This window comes from Pogoniulus pusillus, chromosome 13 (genome assembly GCF_015220805.1).
Source record: "Pogoniulus pusillus isolate bPogPus1 chromosome 13, bPogPus1.pri, whole genome shotgun sequence".
Classification (NCBI taxonomy): domain Eukaryota; kingdom Metazoa; phylum Chordata; class Aves; order Piciformes; family Lybiidae; genus Pogoniulus; species Pogoniulus pusillus.
In genome coordinates, this window is record NC_087276.1 from 2,587,529 (window position 1) to 2,599,285 (window position 11,757).

Genomic DNA, 11,757 nt, shown 5'->3' on the forward strand with positions numbered 1-11,757 from the left:
CCTATGAAGGTGCTGGGGCACTAGGCCAGACTGTCCTGAGAGGTTGTGGAGTCTCCTTTGCTAGGGAGATTCCAAATCCACCTGGACGTTGCAATCCTGGGTGAGCTGCCCTGGGCGACCCTGCTCTTGCAGAGGCATTGGACCAAATCATCTCCAGAGGTCACTTCCCACCCTCACCATGCTGGGATTCTGTGATCTCAGTATGGGGGGTCTTTAAAGACCAAATCAAAGGCAGAAGCCTCCCCTCCATTGTATCTGCCTTTGTGGTGTCACATCCACCTCTTGACCTCTAATTTTCTGTTGCCCAAAATCATAGATGTGAGAAAAAAAATATTGACTAATTTTGCTGTCTTTTCCTAGGGGCAGTTCCTGGAAGGTCCAAATTATAACTGTTCCAGTATGTGTACACCAACATTCTCTGTCCTTTCTCCCCCCAGACATTACTTCCACTCCAGGTCTGGGTGCAGGAAGAAAAGCCTCAGCTCCTCTCTGTGCTTTCCATCTCTTTGCTTCTTTATCTTTCTCTGTTGTTTCTCAGATTTCGAGGTGGTTGCTCCAAAACAGTATCACAGTCTCACAGTATCATCAGGGTTGGAAGAGACCTCACAGATCATCAAGTCCAACCCTTTACCACAGAGCTCAAGGCCAGACCATGGCACCAAGTGCCACGTCCAGTCCTGCCTTGAACAGCTCCAGGGACGGCGACTCCACCACCTCCCCGGGCAGCCCATTCCAGTGTCCAATGACTCTCTCAGGGAAGAACTTTCTCCTCACCTCCAGCCTAAATCTCCCCTGGTGCAGCCTGAGGCTGTGTCCTCTTGTTCTGGTGCTGGCCACCTGAGAGAAGAGAGCAACCTCCTCCTGGCCACAACCACCCCTCAGGTAGTTGTAGACAGCAATAAGGTCTGCCCTGAGCCTCCTCTTCTCCAGGCTAACCAATCCCAGCTCCCTCAGCCTCTCCTCGTAGGGCTGTGCTCAAGGCCTCTCCCCAGCCTCGTCGCCTTTCTCTGGACACGCTCAAGCATCTCAATGTCCCTCCTAAACTGGGGGGCCCAGAACTGAACACAGTACTCAAGGTGTGGTCTAACCAGTGCAGAGTCCAGGGGCAGAATGACCTCCCTGCTCCTGCTGACCACACCATTCCTGATGCAGGCCAGGATGCCACTGGCTCTCTTGGCCACCTGGGCACACTGCTGGCTCATGTTCAGGCAGGTATCAATCAGTACCCCCAGATCCCTCTCTGTCTGGCTGCTCTCAGCCACTCCGACCCCAGCCTGTATCTCTGCATGGGGTTGCTGTGGCCAAAGTGCAGCACCCTGCACTTGGAGCTATTGAACCCCATCCCCTTGGACTCTGCCCATCTGTCCAGGCGGTCCTCAGACACTTCTGAGTGATACTGTTGGCAAACAGTGATTAAGCAGGCTGAGCTTCCTGTAGGAGCCAGCTCTTTACCAGGGTTTTGGTGTCATTAACTCACTCAAAAGAAAAGAGAGGAGAGCTGCAGCATCAGGCCATGGGCCACGCCTGTAAGGAAGGGTTAGAGATGCGTTTTCCACGGCAGCCTGCAGAGTCCTTTGAGTCTCTGAGGATGTTTCACGTTGTCTCCACAATGGGTTCTGTCTTTGTTGAGCTTCCTGACTGCCCTCACAGTTTTATTTGGAGAAAAGGGTTCACATTATACTCTCCCTCAAGCCGCAGTATGAATTCCTGCCCCATGGGATGCCTCAAGCCTCCACTTTTGCGTCCCTTAGTGACGGAGGTTGCTGCCACAAAAGGCTCTCTAGGAGACAGGGACCTTGAGAAAAAAAGTCTGGCATCAGCCACTCCAGTGACCTTTTCATTGTTGGAGTGCCTGGCTGTTGGGCTGCTTTATTGGTCTGAGTGTTTTCCAAAGGGAAGATCTGGAAGGTGAGAGCCACTGCTTGAGGATTATTCTTCAATATCATAGCCTGGAGTGGGATTGATGCAAAGAATGACAGGATACAGGCATGGCAGGGGCAGGAGTGAGCTCTGGAGACCTAGTCCCACCCCATCAGAAAGCAGAGTCACCTAGTGCAGGATCACAACATCCAGGTGGGTTTGGAATCTCTCCAGAGAAGATGACTCCACAACCTCTCTGGGCAGCCTGCTCCAGGCCTCCAGCATGCTCACAGCAAACCATTTTTTTTCTCATGTTCAAATGGAACCTCCTGGCTTTTAGTTTGTGCCTGTTAGTGCCTGTCCTATTGATGGGCACCACTGGAAAGAGTCTGGCCACATCCTCTTGCCCCCTGCCCTTTAGGCACTGACAAGCATTGATCAGCTCCTCTCTGTCTCCTCCAGGTGAGACAGACCCAGGTCTCTCAGCCTGCCCTTGTCAAAGAGATTCTGAAGTCCTCTCATTCTGTTTGTGCTTTTCACTGGACTCTCTCCAGCAGGTCCCTGTCTCTCTTGGACTGAGTAGCCCAGAGCTGGGCACAGTGCTCCAGGAGTGGTCTCACTATGGCAAGAGGCAGATGTCCCTTGAGCTCTTGGCCACACTTGTTCATGCACCTGGGGATGCCATAGGTCTTCTTGACCACACTGCTGACTCCTGGGGAATTTGTTGTGCATCATCACTCCCAGGTCCTTCTTTGCAGAGCTGCTTCCCAGCAGATCAAGCCCTAACCTGGCTCAGGAGCAGTGTGGGCAGCAGGACGAGGGAGATTCTTCTGCCCCTGTGCTCAGCACTGCTCAGGCCACACCTGCAGTGCTGTGTCCAGTTCTGGGCCCCTCAATTCAAGAGAGATGTTGAGGTGCTGGAAGGTGTCCAGAGAAGGGCAGCAAAGCTGGTGAGGGGCCTGGAGCAGAGCCCTGTGAGGAGAGGCTGAGGGAGCTGGGGGTGTGCAGCCTGCAGAAGAGGAGGCTCAGGGCAGAGCTCATTGCTGTCTGCAGCTGCCTGCAGGGAGGCTGTAGCCAGGTGGGGTTGGTCTCTTCTGCCAGGCAAGCAGCAATAGAACAAGGGGACACAGTCTGAAGCTGTGCCAGGGCAGGTCTAGGCTGGATGTTATTAGGAAGTTGTTGTCAGAGAGAGTGATTGGCATTGGAATGGGCTGCCCAGGGAGGTGGTGGAGTCGCCATCCCTGGAGGTGTTGAAGCCAAGCCTGGCTGGGGCATTTAGTGCCATGGTCTGGTTGACTGCATAGGGCTGGGTGCTAGGTTGGACTGGCTGAGTTTGGGAGTCTCTTCCAACCTGGTTGATTCTATGATTCTATGACTACTCTTGCCCTTACTGAACTTCACGAGGCTTCCCTAAGGCCCTAAAGAAAGTGGAGAGGAACACAAGAGGCAATTGCTGAAAGTGAGAAGGCTTCAGTGTGAAGTGTCAGAGGAAATCCTGGGAAATATGAAGAGAAAAAACCCCTTGATCTGAGAGGGAATAAGAAGCTCCATAAAGCAGTAACTAGTAACAACTCATCAATTACTTCAAATTAAACAGGCATTTTTACCACGCTCAATAATTTTACAACACATATTTCACAGCAAAAGTAACTTTGAAACACAAGCCTAAAGGGCTCCAATTTTCTGTTTTCTATCCCCTTGTTTTTGCAGCAAAATGCAGCTTCTGCAGGGCGCAGCTTGAGGAAGCTGAATTATGGCAGCAGCAAGCAGGTGGTGTATTTTTCAGGTGGTTATTCCTCAGTATCTTCCCTTCCCTCCTCTCCAGGTCTCTAGAGGTCTCAGGGCTTCCTTCCAGGCCTTTTTAAAATGAATCAGTGTTTCAGAGCCACAAGCAAGCAGCTGGAGAAGGGTTGTCCTCAGCTAGCCAAGCTAAACAGGCTGGCAGAGAGTTGTTGGCAGTGGTTACGCAACTCAACTTTTGGGAACTTAGTGAGATTGCATAAATCCATGGATGTGCCTAACCCAGCCTTCCTCTGCTGCTTTTGGGGTGCTGCAGTTCGGCTGGGGGGCTGTACAGAGCTCCATCTGCATGCACAGTATAAGGACTACCTGAGGGGAGGTTGTGGCCAGGAGGAGGTTGCTCTCTTCTCTCAGGTGGCCAGCACCAGAACAAGAGGACACAGCTTCAGGCTGTGCCAGGGGAAATTTAGGCTGGAGGTGAGGAGAAAGTTCTTCCCTGAGAGAGTCATTGGACACTGGAATGGGCTGCCCGGGGAGGTGGTGGAGTCGCCGTCCCTGGAGCTGTTCAAGGCAGGACTGGACGTGGCACTTGGTGCCATGGTCTGGCCTTGAGCTCTGTGCTAAAGGGTTGGACTTGATGATCTGTGAGGTCTCTTCCAACCCTGATGATACTGTGGTACTGTGATACTGTGAAGGTTTTGGAGCAAATATGACTCATGGAATCGTTTAGGTCCAAAGAGGCCTTTCAGAGGGTGTCCCTCACCCCCTGTCAGTGCGGGCTTTAAACCGCTTCAGGGATGGTGACTCCACCGCTTCCCTGCGCCGCCTGCTCCAGGGCTTGCCAACCCTATGGGGGAAGAAATTGCTCCCAGTGTCCAACCCAGTTGCTCCTGGCACAACATGATGCTGTTTCCTCTTGTGATGGTTTGGGTGTTCCCTGCCCCCCCCACGCTTTAGAAATCACCCAGACTAGACTCAGCAGCTCTGGAAGTTGAATGAAGCTTATATTTACAGCTGGCACAGTAGACAAGCAGATAGTTACAGTATAGACAGTTATAGACAGAAATAGACAAGGGAAAAGGTAATACAGAAACACAACTCCCCTCCCAGAAACCTGAGTCCCCAGGAGGGGCTCCCAACCACCCCTTCACCTTCCCCCTACCCCTCTCAACCTTACCCCAGTCCCAAGGAAGAATGGAGGTTCGGCCAGGGGGTTAGGAAGCAAAGTGGCTTAGTCAAAGAAACAGCAGAGAGGGGTCAGAGAGAGATGCAGCCTGGAGCTTCCCAGCAGCAGAAGTGCAAATCCTTTATGTTTGGACTTTTGATTTTGTACCTCTCAGCAAGCCTATGAGTGCAGTAGCCATCACCATTGTTTCCTTTCACAGCCTGTAATCTAGCTCTTCTCACCAAAACATGCTGGCTAGCTTCAAGCTAGCACACCTCTTGTCCTAACAGTTGTTGCTGGGAAGAAGTGACTGACCTTAATCTGACACCAGCCTCCTTTCAGGGAGCTGTAGAGAGTGAGAAGGTCTTCCCTCAGCCTCCTTTTCTCCAAGCTAAACAAACCCTCATCTGCCTCTCACAAGACTTGTGCTCTGGGCCCTTCACCAGCCTCTAGTGGAGGGGCCCAAAACTGAGGTGTGGCCTCACCAGCAGCAAGTTCAGGAAGATAGCCACTTTTCTGGTCCTGCTGGTCACACTGTTGCTGATACAGTCGAGGATGCTCTTGGTCTTGTTGGCCACCAAAGAGACTCTCTTACCGCCAGCTTGTCTGCCTCGCTGGTGGGAGTCACGGCGTGTTGTGCCCTCCAGATGTCTGAGAATGCTCCTTGTCTTGGAGTGAGTGATGTCCTGCATGTTGCATGGACAGCAGGTGAAAGGACAAGCTTTACATGGCATTTGTCTCAGGATCAAGCTGGTTTCATAGTGCCATGGGCGCAGAGAAATCATTTCTTCTCGTGTTGGGCCAGTTTTTACTGACCTAACAACACTGGCCACAGGATGCTAGGGGTTGGAAGGGACCTCTACAGATCAAGTCCTACCCCTCTGCCAAAGCAGGACCATATAATAGTGCATGTAGCACAGGAACACATCCTGACAGGTCTTGGAAGCCTCCCGAGAAGGAGACTCCACAACCTCTCTGGGCAGCCTGTGCCAGTGCTGCATCACCCTTACAGTAAAGAAGTTCTTCCTCATGTTGAGGTGGGACTTGCTGTGCTGGGGTTCATGTCCATTGCCTCTTGTCCTATGCCAGGGCACAAGTGAGCAGAAGCTGTCCCTTCCTTCTGGACACCCATCCCTCAGATAGATACACATTTATTAGATCCCCTCAGCCTTCTCCTCTTCACACTAAAAAGCCCCAGGTCTCTCAAGGCCCTCCATGAAAGGGTGTTGGTAGAACCTGCCACATTGTCTTTAATTTCTCAAACTCCAAACTTCCAGAGCTTGAACAGAGGAGCAAATACCACATGGTCTCTTCTGACCTGGTTGATTCTGTGATTCTATGGAGCTGAAAAAGATGTGAAATAGAACTTTCCCCCAGATTGAGCTAGAAAAAGCCAGAGACTTGCTCTGGGCTGTGCTCGAGCCTGCCGGTGAACATGTTCTTACTGCCTGCTGAGGAGTTTGTCGGGAACAGGGATGAAGAATCCAGACTTGGCAAGCGGGTGCTGCAGACAGATTTTGTCAGATGAAATCCCACTAGACCTTACTCCAACATCAACAGCTCCTGAGCTATCACATGGGAATGCACAAGTAGATAAACCCAGCAGCCTGAAGAGTGGATCCTCTGTTTGAGGGGGCAGAGAAGGAGAGGAGGCTAATGCAATCCTTTCCTCTTACTGTGGAGCCGTTCAGAGGAGCAACGGATAATGCCGCTTCCAAACACAGATACAGCACCGTCTGCCTCTCTTGGATTCTTCATTTAAAGTTGCTTTACTCCTCTCTCTCTCTCTTTCCTCTTCCTGCATGTGAAGAGAGGTTAATCTTATCTGCCATTACCTCAGAGGGATTGTGAGGGCAGGGTTTGGAGAAGAATTTGCCATCTATGCAAAGAATCCGCAACTGAGAGCAGCGGAATTAAAACCCCAGACCTACCGTTGGGAAACTCCAGCACCAGTCGGCTACTTTCTGGAAGTGGAGTGTTCTGTTACATAAACATCCTTGAGGCTTTGCAGAAGGGGGTGACATTCACATGTGGGGCCTGACTAATTGGTTTTTGTGCGTGAAGAACGGGGATGGAAAGGATAAGGAAGCGAAATCCCCAAGGTGCAAGCTGGGCCTCCTTCTTCCCATGGCCTGTGCTGTTGCCTACGTGTTGAAAAGGGGTCTTGGAGCCTTCTGTGCCACTGAGCTGATGACTGGGAACTATGTGGGCCCTGCAACCCAGCCTGCCTCCCTCCCCAGCAAACTGGGAGGTATCTGCTCAGCCCAGCAACCAGCAGCAGCAGCCTCCATCAGTCACTTGCAGCATCCTTCTGCCCAGGAGCTGTTAACATCCCTTTGCACTAAATTCTGCCTTACCTTGGTGGTCCTGGCCTATTCATCCATAAACAGCACTCAGACCATGTCACTGTTGGATGCTTCTACAGTGGCAGAAGGAGGCTGCAAACTTCAGGAGCTCTGTGCTGCTCTCTGCAGGAGTCTGCACCCTTCCACCGGTTATGTGAAGAATCCAAACCCTGCAGGTTCTGCTTCAATGGCCAAAATTAGGTGGCACCAGCACCACTTCATCCAAAACTCACTAGAGACCCAGGGCTCCTCTTTCCACAGTCTCACAGTTTGTGCCAATGTGGAGCAGCAACTTGAGTTGCAAGTCACCAGTTTGTTTCATATAGGCTTGTAAATCTTTCTCACTAGTCCTAGGTAGAGGAAATAATCTGATTCCTGCTTCATCTCTCTGGGCAAAGTGCATATAGATAACATAACAGTGTCCACCGTGAGAGCCACACTGTCTGCATCTTATTACAAACACAGCAGAGTGGTCTGCAGTTTTCCCTCTCTGCATAACAAGCTCTCAGGGGTACAGGTCAGGTTTAGCAGCTGGGATGGCAGCGAAAGGAACAAGTTGAAAGAGCCAGCGCTGAACTGGTTAGGAAAGAGTGAAGCCTGAATTCCCAACTCTTTTTCTTTTCACAGCTGTTAAGAGTTCAGTGGGTTGAACTGCAATCCTTCAAGTTCATCTGTTGACTCCAACACAAAACTATTATAAACTGTGCCTCTAAAACACGTGATGAAACATTTCTTGGGAGCTATTTATTCCAGTGGCAGCAGAGGAGAGTTTTCAGAGCGCCCAGCGCTTGGTGGAGGAAAGGTCTCTGGAGCTCTGCAAGAGGAGGGAGTTTTTGCATGCTGACGTAAGTTGAGTTTTGATCATTTCCCTCCTCCCCCCCCATCACTGTATAGAACTCCTAACTTTTTCAGCCTTCTATGGAAGCATGGTTAAGTAGCACAAAACTATTCCTAGCAGGGTGTTTCTATCTGCTTTTCTTTCCTTAATCATAGAGATGGCGGAGATTTATGATTCAGCCTAGAACTTGACATGATCTAATGTTGCATATCTTCCTTCCTCTGATGTTTTCTGTCTCTGAAGAGCATCTTGCTCAGAGGTATGATGGACTGCAAGCTTCAGTCAGGTGTGGCTTTTGCAAGCTGAGAGATTGCAAGCAGCAAGGAATAGAGATTGCAAGCAGCAAGGAATAGAGATTGCAAGCATCAAGGAATAGAGATTGCAAGCTGCAAGGAATAGAGATCGCAAGCAGCAAGGAATAGAGATTGCAAGCTGCAAGGAATAGAGCTTGCAAGCAGCAAGGAATAGAGATCGCAAGCTGCAAGGAATAGAGATTGCAAGCTGCAAGGAATAGAGATTGCAAGCAGCAAGGAATAGAGCTTGCAAGCAGCAAGGAATAGAGATCGCAAGCTGCAAGGAATAGAGATTGCAAGCAGCAAGGAATAGAGATTGCAAGCTGCAAGGAATAGAGATTGCAAGCAGCAAGGAATAGTTTGAGGTTGTCTTGTTTCGTTCTATTTGGGGCTGTCCTTTTGTGCCTTTGAAGTTTCATTTTATGGTTACACATGCATTTTGCTGCAGGCTTTGGCTGTGGTGAAGCACTCCATGCTGAAGATGGACCATGCAAACATGACCCAAGCCACACTTGGTGCCGAGTCCCACAGTACAGAGAAGAGCAGTGGCAATGAGTATCTTTACATCCTGATTGTCATGTCTTTCTATGGGGTCTTCCTGATTGGGATAATGCTTGGCTACATGAAATCCAAAAGAAAAGAGAAGAAGTCCAGTTTGCTTCTGCTCTACAAAGACGAGGAGAGAGAATGGGGGGAAGCTGTCAAGCCTCTACCCACCATATCGGGGCTGAAGTCTGTCCAGATCCCCATGATGCTGAACATGCTGCAGGAGAGCATGGTGCCATCCCTGTCCTGTGCCATCTGCTCAATGGAAGGCAGCAGCGTGAGTTCCGAATCCTCCTCCTCCCCAGACGTCCACTTCACCATCCAGGAGGAAGTGCTGGATGCTGAGCTGGGGGAAGTGTCAGAGACACTCCTCAATGAGAGCAGCGAGGGATCTGCAGAAAACCTTCACAAGAACTCCTAGCACTCGCAGACCTACCTTCAACAGCTGCCAATGGGGCAGTGGAGCTCCCACTAAGAACTTGTGGTTCTCCTTCCCTGTTCTCCAATGAACTCTGAACAGGTACCTGTGCCCCTAGGCCTGAGGCGCTCCCAGAGCTGGCAGGATAAGGATGCAGTGGCGCTCAACTCCAACGTGTAACTTGCACATCCTTGGGCTGCTTAATTTTGATGTTTCCAATATGATTTCTCTACCATGAGAGCAAAGAAGGAGGAGAATGTATTTTCTCATGAGGTAACTGTCACTGACATGTCTCTGCATAGCTTGGAATTCTGCAAAAATGTGAGAAGCATTTAGGGCAGTTACCCTGAGCCCAGTGCCTGGTTCTTAGAGGTTATGGGCAATGCTCATGGGAACAAAACTGTGGCACACCAGAAGTGCTTCCACTGTGGGTTTTGGTTTTTCTAACCACATCCAGCAGCAGACTTGCTCAATGAGGCCTCAAAAGCTGAGAATCTGTTGATGCTATAGGTGAAAGGAGATTGCAGTATGGCTGGAGACTAACTTCAGGCACAGAAAGAACGAGATTAAAAGACCAGAGGCGGACTCTAGAGCCCGGTTTCAGGTCCTACCACTCGATCTGTCTTTGCTTCACTTGTAGCCATGCTGACTGGCTCAGGTTCACCAGATTCTGCTGCAATCCACCCTTTGACTGTGTTACCAGTAGGAAAAGTGTGGTTTCAGTTTGCTTTTTATCTCTTTAAAAGCTATGTACATTTGATCACTAAAGGCAAAGATCTGTACGTTAAAGATGGCACAAAAAGGTCTTTGCTGCAAGATGCAAAGCATAGAAAGGCTTGAACAAATGCTGCTCTGTTACACCCCTTTGAAAAACAGGTGGGAAGCAAGATAGGATTTAACCAACAAGGGTGAGATTCTTGGCCAGTGGAAGTCACCAGCTGAGTTCTCCTGGCTTCAAGGGACATGCAGAAGATTTTATGCTTCTCTGTTGGAGTTAAACTGTCCATTTGAGGTCAGTACGACTTTCACCCATGTGCATCCTTAAGGAATCCAGACTTTCTGCTCTACTGAAGGTAGATAAACATTGCATCACCTTCCCCCCCTCCCACCAGCTTGCATGTGACACATGCATTTCTGTACAGTCGTTATTAACTAGCTTTTACAACTACCACCAACTTCCCCCTCCCCCTAATTTAAAGGTACTGTGATTGTCTCAGATGCTTATGAAACCAGCTACTAAATAATTGCACTGTTAAAAGAAGGAAGGACAAATAAAACTAGCAGAGTGACTGTTTCAATCATACTTTATATTTTGTAATAACTTAATAAGTTATTGATGTTTGGGTTAGCCCTGAAGCATGAGAGCCCAAGAGCCGGAATCTAAAGCCTTGGCGCAGCACAAACGTTTGCAACAGGTCTCCACATGTTTCCTGCCCTTAAAAAGCTCCGTGATTTATCCACTGGCGTGAGAGCTTGAGAGGCAGCTTGAAAAGCACGGCTGCTGAGCAGCAGAAGCCAGCTCCTTCTGCCCCTGAGGAGGGAGAGCTCTGCTTTTGGCTCGGAGGGTTAACACGCTGCAGCCTGCAGAGCTATCGCTCCCTATCTCTGCTCAACACAGAACAAAAGCTCCTTTGTTGCTCAGAAAGAGTCTGATCCCGTTCAGACTGAAGGCAGTGGGAGTTTTTCCACTGACTTCAGTGAACTTTGGATCAGACCATAAAAAAAAAAACCCAACCACCCAGCTTTTTGGTAGATTTACTCCAAAAAGGGGCAGTTTCAGCTTTTGGAAGAAGCCAACTGGAGTTTGGCGCTTTGCCTGGAATCACTTGAATCCCAAAACTTTCCAAACCAGACTGACATAGGCAAGTTGTCACATTTTCCATTGCTTTCTCCTCCAGCCTTTTACTTTAGCTATAAACGTATTTCTAGCTGTAAAAAAACAAACCCCAACCCCCCCTCCCTTCCCCCTCCCTCCCTTTCTAAATGATGTATATAATTCCTAGCATCGAGTTGTATATAATTGTCTGGTGTATTTAAGGTTTGTTGTTTCTACTGGCACTAAGTTTTATTTAAATAAAGAAACACGTTTCCTGGAAGAGTTCCCACGTTTCTTCACTACATCAAATAGGTTTCCAGTAACGAGCTTGGGCAAAAGTTCTACAAGGTCCTTTTCTTAGCCTCCTTTTGAAAGGATTCCTTTTGTTTGACAGTGCTGCAATGCTGCAGGATGAGCCAGGGGCTCTGGATCTCACCTTGGGATCGTGCTGGCTCTATGGGCTGCTGGCTGACCTCCTGGCACTCAGCTCCTGTGTGGTTGTCCTGGAGTCCTGTATACCCCAAAATTCCTCTCCCTCTGTGGTTTGAATGGGAGAGGAAAAGGCATGAAAAGACCTGTTTCCCCCCCCTGCCCTGCAGGCATGAAGAGGGGGAGCAAGGGGCCCTTCCAAGAAAAGACTGGATGGGGCACTTGGTGCCATGGTCTAGCTGATTGGATAGGGCTGGGTGATAGTTTGGACTGGATGATCTTGGAGGTCTCTTCCAACCTGGTTGAT

The 11,757-nt window shown here is 49.7% G+C and overlaps 1 protein-coding gene across 1 annotated transcript; it reads left to right on the plus strand.

Annotated features, from left to right (window-relative positions):
* The first annotated feature begins 7,911 nt into the window (after window positions 1–7,911).
* On the plus strand, window positions 7,912–11,301 carry KCNE4 (potassium voltage-gated channel subfamily E regulatory subunit 4). The gene is made up of 2 exons (XM_064152648.1): window positions 7,912–7,955; window positions 8,690–11,301. Exon 2 carries the CDS (start codon window positions 8,714–8,716, stop codon window positions 9,206–9,208), a length of 495 nt encoding a protein of 164 aa, XP_064008718.1. The 5' UTR covers window positions 7,912–7,955; window positions 8,690–8,713; the 3' UTR covers window positions 9,209–11,301.
* Window positions 11,302–11,757: the final 456 nt, after the last annotated feature.

Bases quoted from the DNA above. Each gene is read 5' to 3' on its own strand.
- KCNE4 (XM_064152648.1), top strand. From the start codon at position 8,714: ATGCTGAAGATGGACCATGCAAACATGACCCAAGCCACACTTGGTGCC.